The 16,834-nt window shown below is 35.9% G+C and overlaps 1 protein-coding gene across 1 annotated transcript; it reads right to left on the reverse strand.

Moving 5' to 3' along the window:
* On the reverse strand, positions 1 to 16,231 carry LOC111575115 (very-long-chain (3R)-3-hydroxyacyl-CoA dehydratase-like). The gene is made up of 11 exons (XM_023280047.3): positions 15,995 to 16,231; positions 12,311 to 12,356; positions 12,062 to 12,135; positions 11,001 to 11,165; positions 10,186 to 10,234; positions 9,945 to 10,055; positions 8,478 to 8,605; positions 6,779 to 6,891; positions 6,587 to 6,693; positions 5,774 to 5,905; positions 1 to 4,028 (listed from the first exon to the last, which is right to left on the reverse strand). The coding sequence occupies exons 1-11, from the start codon at positions 16,073 to 16,075 to the stop codon at positions 3,952 to 3,954; spliced, it is 1,083 nt and encodes a 360-aa protein (XP_023135815.2). The 5' UTR covers positions 16,076 to 16,231; the 3' UTR covers positions 1 to 3,951.
* Positions 16,232 to 16,834: the final 603 nt, after the last annotated feature.

The raw sequence follows: 16,834 nt of genomic DNA on the forward strand, positions 1-16,834 counted from the left end.
TCTAAAAGAGAAATGTTTATTTTTTTTGAAGGAACATGTTAAAAGAAGCCAAATCTGTGACTTTTATGCCTGCAGAAAAAACATTAAAGATGCAGTAAATGGATATTTAAAAGCTCAGCTGTGTCCAAAACAGATCTCTCCCCAAAAGACACAGAATGAAACTAAATAAATGCAACAATTTCAGCAAACATAAAGAAATATAAGAGAGACAAAGGCTTTAAAATGGTGAACAGGTAGTTAAAACAGTGAAAAACTGGAGAGGAAATAAAAAGTACAACAACAACAACTCGTTCAGTTTAACTCTCAATTTACAATCAGTAACATAAATAATAAAAACATGGTGGACGGCTCATAAGGATCTAAAACAATTATTGATTAATTGCTGAATCCCAAGTACATGCAGTGACAGCCTTCATTTTAATGTAACTAAACTTTCACAAATGTTTTCCATCTTTCCAGTTTGGACTTCAGGACTCCAAATGAAACAAAAGATCAAATCAAGGATTAAAATGACAAAAGTTAGGAAACTTTACAAATGAAAACAACACAATATTTATTATGATAGACTGCTAAGTTTTTCAAGTTAAATCCATCTATGTACTCAAGACTCCCCTGGAATGTGGCATCATTCACCACCAGAAGTGCAGCTTAAATCTACTCCTTAAATCTTCATTACAAACTGTCCAAGAGAGCAACATGTTACTGTTCAAAGGGAAGAAATTTATTATAAAACAAATTATAAGTCCCCTAATAGTAGGTTTCTGACACAAACACAAAAGTTAATATGTGAGAAAAAGAAAACATGTCTGTAAAACATCAACTTTTTACTATAAACTCTTAAACTGGGCAAACATTTTGGTAAGGATCTGTTAAATCTGGTTCATTTAAATAATCCAGATTCAGAAAACTGTACTTGTCCCCAGGGGGCAATTAAAAAAAAATGACTGTGCCCAAGACACAGTGTGCCCCAAAAGTATGTTAACACTAGAGAGAAACTAAGGTGTTAGCCATGTTAAACATTTGAAGTTGACTTAAAAATTTGTCAAAATGATGTTATTTATATGTAAGTATCATAAAATATTTTTTAAAAACAACAGACTCTAAAAAAGTAAATATAAAATTTCAAAAGTAAGTTAACACTACAGTGAAATTGCAATCTACTATTAAAACTACCTTTGTGCATGTATAGCATTCTTTTTTCATAGAAAACTAATTTTTTGTTGTTTTGATCTAAATTTAAAATGCCTATAAGCAGCGACAGCATCAGTTTCACTCTGCTGTGGACATACTTTTAGAGGACACCGTATGTATTTAGGGGGACATTTGACAGATGAAAACTAAACTTGGTAACTGGCTCTTTGGTGGACAAACAAACTGTAAAATTCACTAATTATTCAATAAGTCGCCTTGTTGTTGGCAAAGTTTGTGGAAACAAAAATGGCTTTCCTTTGGTCAGATTTACGGGTCAGTGGATGGAGGCATGCAATCATTTATTTAATACTATCACTGTAGGAAAGTAGGTCTTTAAATTCTACACATGCTGTCATACACATTGCAGCGAACAACTGGGGCTGCAGTCAGTCTTTATCTGGGAGAAATTCACTCACACAGGGAATAAAGGACAGGGAATATTCTTAATTATATTAGAATAATATAATCAATGACATTATTAATCATATTGTAGCATTATTAACAAGCAAGCTACAAAGCAAGAAAATTCACTTTAAAAATGATCATTTTGTCAACACCTTCCATTCCTGTCTTTCTCCTTTTCTGATTTCAACATACACAAACAAAACATCATGAAACAGCAGCGATCAATACCTTGATACCTGCCACTTTCTCAAACTGCTGCACCTGAAGGGACTGAAATCTGTTTGCATCACAGAACGACTGATGGAGCTCTGAACTGTGATGTGCGTTCTCCTTCGCCAACATTAAAGTGTAACTGAACGCCCCCAGAGTATCTGGCTTTGATATGTGATGTGCAGGTGGAGTCCAGGACTCGGTGACATCCTGGTTACAGGTGCAGCAAAGCTCATACCTGCACTCCACCACAGTGATCAGAGCTGCTGTTGTGGTGGGACATGATTTCAGCTTAAAACAAGCACTGCAATACATTTTGATGTTGTAATTCTCTTTAACTCTTCTTCCCGTTTCATTTATTTTTTCTATCCTGTGGTGTACAGTAGCACTGACTGATCCAACAAGTGTTTTTCTAATTGTCACATTACAGGACTTCAGGATTAGAATGAGGTTTTCCTTCACAGTTTACATCCCATCATTCTCAGTCGTGCATTTTGCAGCTTTAAACAAGACATATTATGAATCTAGAGAACAAAAAAAAACATTTTTGGTTCATGAGGTGTAATCACAAGCTCCTGTTGTAGTTTACAAATAAACTAACTGTACAGTCCTGTATACAGGATTGGGAATTCTGTCAGGAATTAAAATATTTCCCCAGAGCAATTTGCATGTTTTGTTAATATTCAAAGCACTGAATGACTCACAGCTTCATCCAAGGCTCAGTGCTCAGAATTCACTTCTGAAACCAACAAGATATATCTCATGTAAAGGCATCCGATGTAACATGTAAGTTAATTTAAAAACCCTAAAAGTGGTGTTTTAGCTTATTAACTTGCACAAAAATGTAAATCACTGCAGACCCCCTTTTCAGAGTTAACCACTTAACATGAGATAGATGATCCATCACAGAGAACATTTCTTTTTTTTCAAGTGTATGTTGAAAAACTATGTTTACATGCACAAAATATTACAGTTCTTGTACTTATTTTGAAAAAGACAATATTTCTACTAAACTGTTTAAATGGCCGATGAAATTAAGAGTCTGCTAATATTTTCATTTAGTTATTTTGTTTATTTTTGTTATACATATTCCAATGAATGTGACAAATATATTGTTGCAGAATAAAAGTGGAGAATTACTGTGCATGTAAACAGTCAGAAATGCTGCACTTCATTCCGTGGATCAACAATCATTTTCAAACTCTTGTGGTCTATTTATGTACTTCCTGTAATTGATACTGGGCTAATGGAAAGTGAAAGCAGAGTTATTGAACCGTTTACAGAAAATAAAGTCAGAAGAAAACAAGCAAACTACATCAGGGAAATCCTTAGATGTGTTTACTTGTATCTTGTATTTAAAGTAACTGATAAAATCCTAAATTTTGAGACAGTGAAGCATCTTTGAACACACCAAGAGAGCATTAAAACTGTATCGGCTTCCAAGTGCATTAACACGCAAATATAAATATAATATGAAGACAATTATACGTCTGTCTGAAGGTTTGTGTTTTGTAATAAATGGATTAAAAGATCATACAACACCAGCAAACATGCTGTAAAGAGATATTTTGAAACAGATCGTACAAATAATGTGAAATTCATAAATAAAATGGAAATAACTCACCTGTTGGAGTATCTTTGTACACAGAACAGATCATAAACTCCTATGACGCATTAACAATAACTTTTGTGTTTCCAATGATGAACTAAATTACTTCTTCATTTTTATGATGCATGATAATAAAATTGTCATTATTGACAGCAGGTTTCAAAATTCCTTTTTATCCTTCTTAAAACTAAAAACACTTTTCCCATGAACCCAAACCAGAAAAATGAAACAAAAAGTGTGCACAACCGTAAACGGTGACCGGAGAATGACACCCCTTATGTGGAAATCTTAATAAATATGGTCATTTTCAAAAGAATACACTTGGTAACAACTCAAACTCACATCAGTAAAGTACCGGATCAAAGTGTACAGCGTCCCAGGAGATGTTTAGAGCTGGTATAGGAGAGAATACAGTTCACCCAGTGGAGGAAAAATGTGACTCCATCATCAGCTCAGTGGGTGTTTAGGAAGATGAAAAGGGAAATAAGAGGAAAAGGAAACAGCTGCAGGGTGTGCAACGTAAGAGCGGCCATCAGTTAGTGGACTTTCCTTTTCCTCGAGCGGAATCGTCTCCTTCTCTGCTTGTACAGATGTCGGAAGTTGATGAAGAGTCCTGAGGAGACAGAACTTCTGTCAGTATCCAGCTCATTAACTTATTGTCCTGTTTCTCTGACTGAGTGGCTGAAGGACCGAACTGTCTCTGCAGACGAGCAAACTAGAAGACCTGTCTGCACAGCACTGCTCTAAAGATGCCTTTAGTAGTTCTTTAATTCTTCTACAAGTGCAGGTCCTTGTTACACTGCAACTGCTGACAAAAACGTGTTAACTGCAGTTTCCTTTTATCTATCAAATCAGTGTTCACTTTAAACAGTATTAGCAAAATGAAAGAATAAAACTAATAAAAACAGATTTGACTTTTTCAACATGTAAAAATGTTACAATCTTTAAATGTTTCTTGGTAGATTTTACTCGTTGCACAACAATACATAAAATTTCAAACTGCAGCGGTAAGATTCTCACAAGATAAATAATATTAATCCTCTGATCCCTGAAACCTGCCTGTGGGTTTGAAAGGCAGGATGTCTTTACAAAAATCATCAAAGTTACACCATTTGTCAGAAGCAGAAACTGATAAAACAGACTTGGACTACTCTAGTTCAATGTGCTTTTAGTCAGGAAATTTAACTAAATGTGAGCCTAAAATTGTGATATTTTATCAAAATTATTCAAAAAATAAACAATCTGCACTGACCAGATTCTTTTAAAAAACTAAAAATTCTGCCTCCTTTGCACAACTATAAATGCTTTTGGTTGAACTGCAGTTTGTTTACACAGAGAAGAGAGGAGAAAAGTAGGGAAATAAATTAATAATCTAAATATCTATGTTTCATAGATATTTTATATCTGTACCAACACTATTTTTTTCACTTGTGAGAACATGAAAAATTGTTGTACGTGTTGCTGAAAATTGTGTGTTTCAGGTATCCTGTACTGTTAAATGAAACCCTAAAAAATGGCTACTCCTCAAGAGAAGGTACAATGTGTATCATGATTTATTGAGACAAAATCAGATGTGCAGACTCAGCGAAACTACAGAACTAAGTATGGAAGAGATCCACCATCACGTCCTTCAATTTGTGCCTGGCACAAGAAATTTATGGAGACAGACACAGTGTTGGATAAAGGGAGGAGTGGGCGATTCAACTGTGTAAGACAATCCTTTGCTTGTTCTCCCACAAAGTCCATCCGTACTGCTGCCAGAGGTACAGGACATTACTGCCTTGAAGCAAAAGATTTCTGATGCTATTGCCACCATTGATGAGGCTGTGCTACAGGGAACATGACAAGAAATCGAGTACCGTCTTGATGTGCTTCGTTCAACTAATGGCGCCCATATAGAGGTGTATTAAATGAGGTAGAAACAACTTTGACAGCCACTGATTACAACAAAACAAATCTGGTTAAGATATCTGATCAGCTGCCTTCGTAATAAATTCATAAAATTGTAAAGAGACTTTATGGACACCCTGTGAATCAGCTTACCTCTTTAGGTAATATTATTTTAGTGCAGTGTGAATTTCTTGAAAGAAAACGATCACATACGGATATTCTATCGTTATCTCTTACCACAATGAAAACCTGAAACAAATACCAATACCAGCCTCTGGAAACTAAAACTATGACAAAATATATTACACAAATACAAACTAAATGATAAAAATGAAAAACGATTCTCCTTCTTTGCATTAATCAGCCTACAATGACACAAAATGTCCACTGGGAACATGTACTTTGACAAAGGGACTAATAATTTCTGCTAAACTTAAGAACTCAGTTGAATCAAAGTGGACATCTCACCCAGAAACATGAGGACCAGGTAGAGCTGTAGACTGAAGGAGAAGCTTAAAGAGTGGCCCAGCATCGCAGGCAGTGGGAGGCTGAACAGACGGGTCTCATCAAAGATGGGCAGAGACTGGATCACAGCCACCGCTGGAAACAAGTACAGATCAATATACTGTCAGAAACATCTAGCCACAGCTAACCCTACAACCAACTTTTCTTTATTCCTCTAGTTAAAATTTTTGAAATTATACAACATAGTAGATTATAGCATTCTGCAAATGATGTATAAAGCTCATCAATAAACTCTACCAGTCAATGTCCACAACAGATATTCAAAAAGAGAAAGTAAGTATCACCTAAAAGGAACAGAGATCTTCATAAAACCAAAATTAAGGACCAAATTAATGGAACATTGCATTTCGGTAAAAGAGGTCAATTTATGAAACAATCTAGACGAGGAATCAAAAGAATCTAAATCACACATGTTTTAAAAATGTAATTAAAACCAGCATATTATTAAAATACAAAGAAATGAATTGAGAGTATCATAGTGTTTGTTATGAGAGAAAACTAATGAGTGAGAGGGGCCGTGTAGGCCTCTCAGACTTTATAGTCATTTTGTTTATTGTTTGTTTCTAGTGCTCATTGTAAACTGATTGTTATAAAGGGACAGATTACATAAGTTTATTCTTCTTTCTGCTCCTTTCCATTCAGAAGGTTGGAAACTTTTGTTTTTGTATTGTACTGAATAGTTATTTTATTTGTTTTTGTCAATGAATGAAATAAAAATTAACTAATTAACTCATCACTAACCAAAGGGTCACCAACCTTCAGCTATAACCCCCAGAGGGTACAGAGGAATCCAGAGGCTGTATCTCAGCCACGTCAACAGCTTCCACTCTGTGTTGATGCAGGCCAGCATATAGAATGGATATCTGATGTAGAGAGAGAGGAGCCCATGTTAAAACAGACAACAACTCAAGTTCATCAGGAGAGTGGAGGAAGGTGATCTGAGCTGACCTGAAGATCTCGATGGTGCTCCACAAGTAGAACACGAAGAAGACAACAGGTTTGTTCTGCATCTCCTCCACGCTGCCGAAGATGACGAACAAAATGACGTTCCTTCCTGCCACCTGGAGCATCACAGAGCAGAATAAACAGGATCTTAGACTGACATCACAGAGAGAAAACTGCAGATTAGAGCTTAGCAAGGGACCTTTTTGCACTTATAAACTATTGTACAGAGCTCCCCTTTCATCAGCTGTGGTGCCTCCTCCCTGAGGAACCTTCCCTGACTGTGGATCAAATACAGACTTACTCCCAACAAACAACAGTAAAGCTGAATTTGTGTGTCTTAACACATAGTCTGTGGCTTTGCTGTGCTGATTGATAAAGCTCACATACTGCCTCAAAAACGTGATGAAAAGAAGCAGATCAAAATCAGCACACATGGGTAGACAAACCAGAGATAATGTTCTTTTTATTTCTTGCAGAAATCTGTTTCAGCCACCAGGCCGATGTACTCTTATCCTACCAAATTCTCCCTGGTAGGACAATCTCCAGTGCTACTTCAATAAGGAAAAATGTGCTACATCAACAGACTTCCAGGATTATGCCATTATTTTTGGCAGTGGGAGGAGCAGACTACCTGCAAACACACCTTTGCACTTGACCAGAGACTCTGATTTTCCCTGTATTCTGAGTCAGCTCCAAACTAACTGACACAGTGTCGGAGGGATCGTTGGTGTAACTGCAATTCCCATAAAATACAAGGTTAAGGAGCAGTTTGTAATATCACAGCTCAACAACCAATATGGCAGATCATCTAAAACAGCAGCTAATTTATCTGTGTTTTATTCCTCAACAGTTCTTATGCTGGAATCACCAGCTGATTTTCAGAAATCATGGTCATGAGCAGGTGGTTTGCTACGAGTCTCTTGTTATCAGATAGTGTAAAATGAACAGGTTAAAATGATTTAATATGCTGCAAACATTACTGTTTTATGTTTATTTATAATTCAATAAATCTGAAAAGGCTGGCAGGTAGAGTGCCCTCGATGTGCTCTAGTTGTGCTGTGAACTGAGTTCATCTACAAATAACATGCAGATTTTTTCCGTGACCAATCAATTAGTTGAAGACTAGGTATGATTTCAGTCCAAGATTTTCTCTGGTTTATTACAGCCCGTGTTTGCACACACACCACTTCTTATGGAGCCACAAAAGTCTTTATACAACTTTTTTTTTTTTTTTTTACACATACAAGTACTGCCTAACATCTCTGTGAATAAATGTGTGAAATCCTCCTCAAAAACTCTGATCTGAGGCTGGTGGAGATATTTAAACATGAACAAGTTGTAAAAGTAAGTTTATCCTTTTCAGGAACTCGACTCATATTCTGAGATTTTGCAATTCCATTTGCCCACCACAATCATCCCTCACTGTCAGAAGCTCAATGTAATAATGTCAGCGTTAATACTTCAGATGTATAATGAATACACAACCTGTCCTGATAATGTTTCATCTAGTGTTGCTGTGGTGGCAATAACGTGTAAAGTAAAAATCTAGCGCTGAACTATAAATAGTGTCCAAATATTCATTGTCTGCAGTGTAAAATGTATTACATATGTGATTTATTTTTGTAATATTGCTGCAGTTGTTCACTTTGTTTCAGAACAGGATAACAATTACAGCAAATCAGAGCTGAATTCCTTGTATTACCTGTATCATAGCAGGAAAAAATCCAGTCTTAACCAGACCCAACAAGGGATTAACAACCTCGAGCACGGCCATCATCTGACAGAAATACATCATGTCGGCCGTGGTGTGGAAGGTATCATAGAACGAGTCTGTGGAGGCAGAGACAGAGGAATAAATAGACATGATTAAGCAGCGCACTGCACGAGCCACTGTCCATAACCATCATCATTTGCAAAACAGATCCCTGCTGCGTAGTTGTCCTCCTGTTTCTATTCAAATGAGCTCATCTGTGAATAGCTGCCCACTAACAAAAACACAGACCTCTCTCAGTGTGTTTTCTGGACCTCCTGTTTGTTTTATTTTACTGCACTGTGCTGCTAATTGTGTTTGGCTCGTTTCAGTTTCTGTGTTCCATAAACACCCACTAAAAAAGCTGTTGTCCAGTAATTTATTATTTTGTTCAGAATATAAAAAAGCTATTTAGGAGTAGGATCGTTTCAGTTTTAATTTATGTTCTTATCTATATTTAGCCTGACCCTCTACTGTCTGCCAATTCTGCTTTTACTCAACTCTTTGTTTCGCTTTTATCTGGGTTTGTGTGATGTTCTGAATAAAGCACAAGAACAATGAGGCTGACAACAGGTTGACTAAATATAAAACGAGTTGCTCATCTCATGCAGGTTTCATTTCCTTGCAAAGAGACTGTTAACATAGATAAACTAACAGAAAATGGAAGAAATGAACCCTGTACTGCATGCTTCTAAAATTAATATATAACTATATGATGCTAAGTGTACATAATCTCCATTTCAGACTAAAACTCACAAAACTACAGTTACAGAGACCTCAGTAAAAATGACACGAGCAGCCAGATGATCTACAGAGTGTAAACAAGCCCGACTGTCTGTTTTAAACCTCAGTAAACATCACAGTTTATAGCTTCAACTTTGATCTACTGTACTATAGCTGTGCACATATTATTTTCCAGTGAAGTACTGACATTTCAGGTATGCAAACTTTATCCTTCACTTCCAAATAACAAGGTTAAAATAATAAACTACTACTAAAATTAACTTGGTGAGAATAACGCTATCATGCTATAATAATCCTTTAAAGGATTTCAACCAAGGTAATTCCCTTTATTTTTACACATGCACCATGCAGAAAAATATCCATCAACTATCTGTAGTTTGTACAGAAAACTAGCCAAATGTTGCCAAAATCTAAGGTTGCAAATTGTTGATCTGGTAGAAATTCTGGCACATTCAATATCAAATGAATGCCAATAGGAAGATACTGAAGATAAATAATGAAGATACTGTGTATTTAGAGCAACAGCATAATTGTCTGGCACCCTTGACTTGATGTGGCACTTATGATCTGTGAACCTACAATAAACCTTTTCTTTTGCTTGGTCAATGAAAATTATTCTTCTATCACTCACCCATAAAACTTTATTACATAAACTGACAGCATTTTTGCACAAACCTTGACCAAGAATGAAGAGTCGAACCGTCATGTTGACAAAGATCCAGGAAAATCCCAGGAACTGCACCAGGTTGTACATGAACAAGTAGCCTTTCTTCAGCCCGAGGTAGGCTGAGGAAACAGAGAAAAAGGACTAAATTCATCTAACGCCAATGACATCACTGCAATTTCAGTCTATGACAAAAAAATTAATAAAGCAGCAATAATAAGCAATGCATGAGAACAGCTGAATGCGACTCACGATCTTTACGAACTCTTGACTCGATGCTTATCTTGTTTATCTTCTCCTCCTGAAAGAACAACACATAAGCAGTTAACAGACTAATTTGTTTTACTTGGTGTATTTAAAAGTAATGAATCGGAAAAGTTGTCCTTGTCGTTTCATTGGCAGAGTAAAAGGCTACTGCAGTTTTTACAGCAACAAGCTGTATGTTAACAGTATAACTACCTACATACCAACAGTAATGGTTTTGTATCTGACTGCTAACTCAAGATAAATGCACAACAGGAAATTTAATTAATTTTGAGACGAAGATCTACAAAATAATCAAAGTAAGTTTGGAGAACCAAAGACACAGTTGTTAAACAAAAACTATGAACAGGATTGTGTTCCTGGCTCAGAATGGGCTTTTGAGGGATGATTACATATGATAATAAGCATGATCAATCTGCTAACAGCAAAGGCAATAAATCCGTCAGTTTCTTGTTATTTTTGACCATTTGACCGATAAAAGCATCTATTATGCTTGAGTAAGTGAAACTTCAGTAAACAAAACAGATTTTTAAAAAAATGAAATGCTGATTTTATTCCCATCATGGCGTTAATTGTTTTCTTTTGGTGCTGACTGAAAGGTTTTCAGGAGCCACTAAAAAATCCTCTATTTACGGACAAACCCTGAACAACAAAAACACAAAATAGGCCAATTAAAATAATCAAAGCAGCAGTTAGCACTTGTGAAGTTTTGCAAGTGCAGTTATTAGTGCACAAACTTTAGACTGGAAGGCATCCACTGAGAGTTCTTTATTCACAGCGGCTAGAACTGTTTAAGTTCTCACCTTCGCCTGAAGCTCCATCTCAGCATCCGACTCGTCCAGCCAGCGGTCGAAATCCGGAGCCAGAAACAGAGGCTTCTTCTCCTGCAGCGTCAGCCGGTCCCACCAGCGCTCCTCCTGTTTCTTGATTTTGATGTCCACCTGTCGCTGGGTGGACTTATGGTTGATCTGAAAACACGGTATTAGAAAATTAGACGACGTTTCTTAAGACAAAGCAGTGAAGCAGCTGTTGTGAATTTCTCTTTAAAAATAAGACTGTTTGGAAGTGGTTGGCTGCTGAATATTAATAACTCTGAAGGGTTGAAGGTCATTCTGAAAAATAGGAGACATCACAGGTCACACTTATTTTAAATCAATCTGCCAAGCCAAAAACTGCATCTTAGTTGAAGGCTGAAATCTGCAGCTCTTTGTCTCAGAAATAATTTAAATTGGAGCAACATGACTGAACATCCCAGGCAGAGATGAATCAGCTAATCAATCCCCACTTCAGCATGACGGCGTTTTTCAATCAGCGTTCACCTTGACATGATTACAGCGATTTCTAGCTGCTGTGTTCATTCAATCAGCACCATGACGCATTATCATGCAAGTATTCCAGTCATGATAAAACCGTGGATTATTTCCTCAGAACAGCAAGAGAAGAACATGTTATGTGCTACTGTGCTGAAAGCTTGAGTTTGTATTGAGACAATATGTTAAATAAAGCCAAATAATAATCTAGTAGATCATTACTGCAGTTTTAGTTTTGGATATTTATGTCTAGTTGTCCCTCAGTATAGATGCATGTTGTGGACTGACTACACTTTCATCTGCAATTTAGCAGGGTCTAAAATAACTCATCATACAAGTAACACCACTAATATTTGCAACATAGTAAGAGATAATAGCAAGTGCAACTGCAAGCACATCAAAAAGTTAATATCAGACACAGTAGGACAATGAAAACATGCCATTTTGAACTCTAGTTATTCATTTCATTTGTATTCCTATTCAAGACAATGTAAATGGTATCACAAAAACAATAAAGCAATAAATGGCAAATTGTAATAATAAAGGACCGTTACCTCAGGTTGAACGGGTTCCAGGAACTCCAGACTGAACTCATATTCATTGTCTCCTTTAGCTCCATGGCCCTGTGCTGTGGGAACAATAATACAGTTTATGGTGTTACATGAGACTTCTCCTTAACACAGAAAGAGAGTTTGTGAAGTATTTGTTGAAATAATAATTCTGCTACAGAGAAATTTCTCTTATGAGGCTCTCATGTAATTGTTATTTTCTTTTTTCTTTCTTGCGTGAATTATAGCACCAACCTCTGAACTGAAGTGTGTTGTTTTCTTGCAGGCTAATATTGAGATTCTGGAAAACACAAAGGCAAAAATCACAACCCACACAAAAGGACAAAAAGTTGAGGAAGAAATGAAAGTAAAGTGATATTCCATTCTCCACTCTGGCTGGTGCGCTCAACCCCACTGGCTCTGAATGAAGATGTAAATCTTTAAAATCGGATTACAAACAAGTACAGGAATTCTTTTCAACTTTCCAGTGGTCTTTAAACTGTTCACCCATGTCATGCTTTTCAGTAAGAAAACAAAACTAAATCTAAGCTTAAAATTGTGAGACTTAATCAAAATCACTTTATTCTACATGTCTTATATGAAGATTCACTAAAAATACACCAACCAGGTACTTAAAAAAAAAAAAAAAAACAACTATAAATTCTTGGTTGCTGAGTGAAATCATGCAGCCAAAAATTCAAGGACTTTTCGGCTGAACTGGACTGAACTGCAGGCTGTGTTTACACAGAGCAGATACAAGACAAGTATGGAAACAAATGAAAAATGTAAGTATAAAAATATCTTCTGTATGGCATTCTAACTTATATTTATAGTGCACAAAATCATTGTTTCTATAGCGGTGTAGGACTTTATATCGCAGTGAAAAATAAGTCCTTAATGAGTAAAAAATGTGACAGGAGTTAAAAAAAATGCCCATAAACTGCCTGTGGTGCACAGGGTCTGAAATAACTTGTGAGGTTCATAGATTTCTGTCCACAACATGAGCACAGACTCATTGCCTTTACAGTATACAGACCAATCAAGCTTACTATCGTGCATAATCCCCCCAAAGAATCATTCTGAGTCAGAAAAAAAAGAATTAATTTCCAACAACAGCTGGTCATTGTTTTAGAAAGTATTACTGAGGGAGGAGAAAGTAGCAGGTTGGTCTGGCAATGTGTTCATGGTAATGAAGGAATGTGTATCTCAGTGCAACAGTTTGGCTTACTGACACGTTTTTAGAAAACAAAGAAGCTCTAAGTCAAAACAGATGAAAAAATATCAGGTTTTGATTACACAACTAGATTAATTAATCGATAGCAATGGTGAGATGTGTTCAAGAAAGAGAAAAATCTAGAATATCACCTGACTTTTCCTGACACCTAATTAAAAGTAATCCAGTCGAATACAACAGTGTGGTGGTATCAGTGAACTATATTCCATTACACTGAGAGGAGTTTCCTGTCACAGTTTGTCTTAAATGGGACTTATATGTTTAACTTGACAGGTGCTCTTCTCTCGGCCTGTTTCAGTTACCATTAATCCATTCTCCTAAGAGGCTAAACAAGATCCAGCAGTGCCATTAAACATCATGCATCTTTCATAAGACATTTGTCCGACAGATGCAGGGCGAGGAAGTCTTAACCTGCAAACGATAGGGAGGAGGATAACCTGTATTTCATGTTACCAATGCAAACAATCAGCCAGCAGCATGGAATTAAGGAAGTGAGCGACAGGCTTGGTGAGGAGCTGGTGACAAAACTCAGGAAAGTCACATTTTTGATGCTTGTTTTGATTTGCGGACACAAACTATTAAAACCTGCTGACTACTTTTATGATTAAGCCTTTGTTTAAGTGGGTCGGGGGAGTAATAAAACATAGTATCTGCCTTAGTGAAGACTTAACATGGAGAAGCAGCAGTCAGTTCCCAAAAAATGTTACGTATACTTTAACTCTCAGTTCTTTTCAAGTATGGTTTAAACCCTTTTCTGTTTGAATTTTGTGTGTAGTGAAGGAAGTCACACTATAAAGCTGTCATTTTCAGCTGGTATTCAGAAATCACAGATGCAGTTAGTATTTTTTATTTGCAAGATGTTCAAAGAAACTAACATTTTCTTCTAAATTTGATATTAAAGTATGTTTTATAGCCACGAGATTAGTCAATCAATTACTAAGTCGGCTTACATAAAATATTGGATAACAACTGTTAGTGATTTTGTGAGAGAAAAACTGAAACTCAGTTGTTAAGATTTGCAATTTTATTTGCTCGTATATGATAGTAAAGTCATTTATCATTGTTTTGGCCTTTCAACAAAACATCTTAAGAAGTAACTTTACTAAGTGGGCTATTATAGCTGGCAATTTTCACTATTTTCTCACTTTTTATAGACATAATACTTGATTGATAATAAAAAAAAATAACCACTAGATGTACCTCTTCCAAGAAATCTGTAATTGGGGTTGATAACTGTGGAATGAGCAGCAACAAAACAAGGAAGCTGTCATTTTCAGCTGGTATTCTCAAGTAATTCAAAAGTTAATGCTGCAGTTTAGCATTTATTGTTATGTTAGTTAAGACAAAAAACTACTGTAACCAGCTTTAAAGAAACTTCAAAGTTTTCTATTGAATTAGATGTTAATCTTTTTGCTTTAGAGCTACTAGATTAGTTTGACTGATAATAATGGCAGACATTTTGTCAAATAAACAACTGTTTTCATGATTATGTGAGAAAAAACTGAAACTCAGATGTTAAGATTTGCGGTTTCTTTGTTATGTATGCTGGCAAAGTGAATAATCTTTGAGATACATCTGTTAGAACAGAATAGAATATCCAACAACAAGAGATCAAAAGAAGTGATTTTGGGATACAGAACATTACAGCAGGCTGTTATTTATTTATTTACTATTTTCTGTCTTTTCATAGACCAACCAAATACTTAATAATTAGAAAATACTGGTATTTGCAGCTCTTAGTTGCTGAGTGAGCAGCAACAAAACAAGGAAGTCACACTGTAAAGCTGTCATTTTCAGATGTTACAAGTAATTGAAAAGTCACTGCTGCAGTTAGTTTATCAAACCACAGTGATTATGTGGGGAAAAATTAAAATTCAGATGTTAAGATTTCCTCGTGTGTTATATATGATAGTGAAGTGAATATTTGTGATACGCTTGTACAACAAGACAGTAAAATAAGTCAGTTTGGTAATTATAATTAATATTAATTAATTAATTAATTATCAATTAATATCATAGCAGGCTGTTATTTATAGTATTCTTTCATTCTATTCTCTGACTTTTCAGACATAACGAATAGCAGAATAAGAATAGGAATAGTCTAAAAATTGCAGCTCATTCATTTAATTATAGAAACTTCTAAATGAGACTGACAGCAGTATAGAGAACATCTACAAAACAAGGAAGTCACACTAAAGGTGTCATTTTCAGTTGTTATTCTGGAGTAATTCAAAAACACTGCTGCAGTTAGCATTTATTATATTAAGCTAATATAGCAAAATTATTAGCATTTTTAAAAAACCGTTAGTGTTTGACCTCGACGTCAAACAATAAACGGCTAACGATACTAACAAAATTATGTCATTTAGTCTGCTCAAAAACTATAACACACAATTTACTGAACATAGGGCGAGTGTATGTAAAATATTCGCTATGTTTTCCGTCTATTTGGGCACCACAAATAATCGTTAGAGGTCAATTTATCCATCTTACAAGTGTAACTAGCTGCAGCATCACTTAGCTAACAGTTAGGCTAACTGCTATTAGCAGCGGAGACAAAAACAGCTAGCTAACGGTACACCTTCAGCATCAAGGAAATTAAAGTTTAAGCGCGCTTTAATGAATTATGTGAGCAACAGTTAAATGAGAAACTCTGTGTAAGTTGAGTCAGAAAGCAGCCAGCTGGAGGTGGAGGTCTGTCCTACCTTGGCGTCGCTCAGTTCCACCCGGAGGAAGATCTCTCCGTGCCGCTGCGCCCAGTAGACATGAGGGGTCAGGATCTGCATTTTGGCTCCGTGTTTTTCTCACATCTACATGCCAAAAAATACGTGGGAAATGTTGCTCAAACTAATGAACAAGAGTCCTCATCTGACAGTCTGACAGCTAGTGATGGTCCTCTGATACCCGAGGCTTCGACACATGCGCTGTAGCTCATGAAGTAAACGTATCGAGCCACTGTGCCGAGGCGTGGTTTGGTCACGTGACTCGTGACGTTTGAATCACTTCAGTGACGTTTGAAGCACTCAACTGCTTCGAATCACCTGATTGGTTCGGTTTGTTATGTGAATCACTCAGCGGGATCGAGTGTTCCGGGATAGGAGATCCCTATTTAGTGTTGTTCATTTGAATTGTTTTTCGCAGAATAGATTGTTTTTTTTGCTGATGTTTTTGCTTTGAGAGTTAGTAGTATGTCAGATTTCGTATTTCGTAGAGAATAGATAGATAGATAGATAGATAGATAGATAGATAGATAGATAGATTTTTTTTTTAATATATATATATATATATTTTTTTTTATATATATATATATATATATTTTTTTTATTTATATATATATATATATATATATATATATATATATATATATATATATATATATATATATATATATATATATATATATATATATATATATATATATATATATATATATATATACATATATTCCCAACTCACCACCCCCATGCCACAACACCTGGCACAGAACCTTGTCAGGTGCTTAGCTGACAGACTACAAACCAAAGAAAACAGTTCACTGACTGTTG

The sequence above is a fragment of the Amphiprion ocellaris genome, chromosome 1, assembly GCF_022539595.1.
Source record: "Amphiprion ocellaris isolate individual 3 ecotype Okinawa chromosome 1, ASM2253959v1, whole genome shotgun sequence".
NCBI classification, from domain to species: Eukaryota; Metazoa; Chordata; class Actinopteri; family Pomacentridae; genus Amphiprion; species Amphiprion ocellaris.

What these genes read in the sequence shown, in the direction of transcription:
- LOC111575115 (XM_023280047.3), bottom strand. Translation starts at nt 16,075, where the DNA reads ATGCAGATCCTGACCCCTCATGTCTACTGGGCGCAGCGGCACGGAGAG. An exon ending in AGATGGAGCTTCAGGCGAAG is followed by an intron (nt 10,235 to 11,000) that starts GTGAGAACTTAA and finishes TTGTTCTTTCAG; the next exon opens with GAGGAGAAGATAAACAAGAT. An exon ending in AGCACCATCGAGATCTTCAG is followed by an intron (nt 6,694 to 6,778) that starts GTCAGCTCAGAT and finishes TCTCTACATCAG; the next exon opens with ATATCCATTCTATATGCTGG.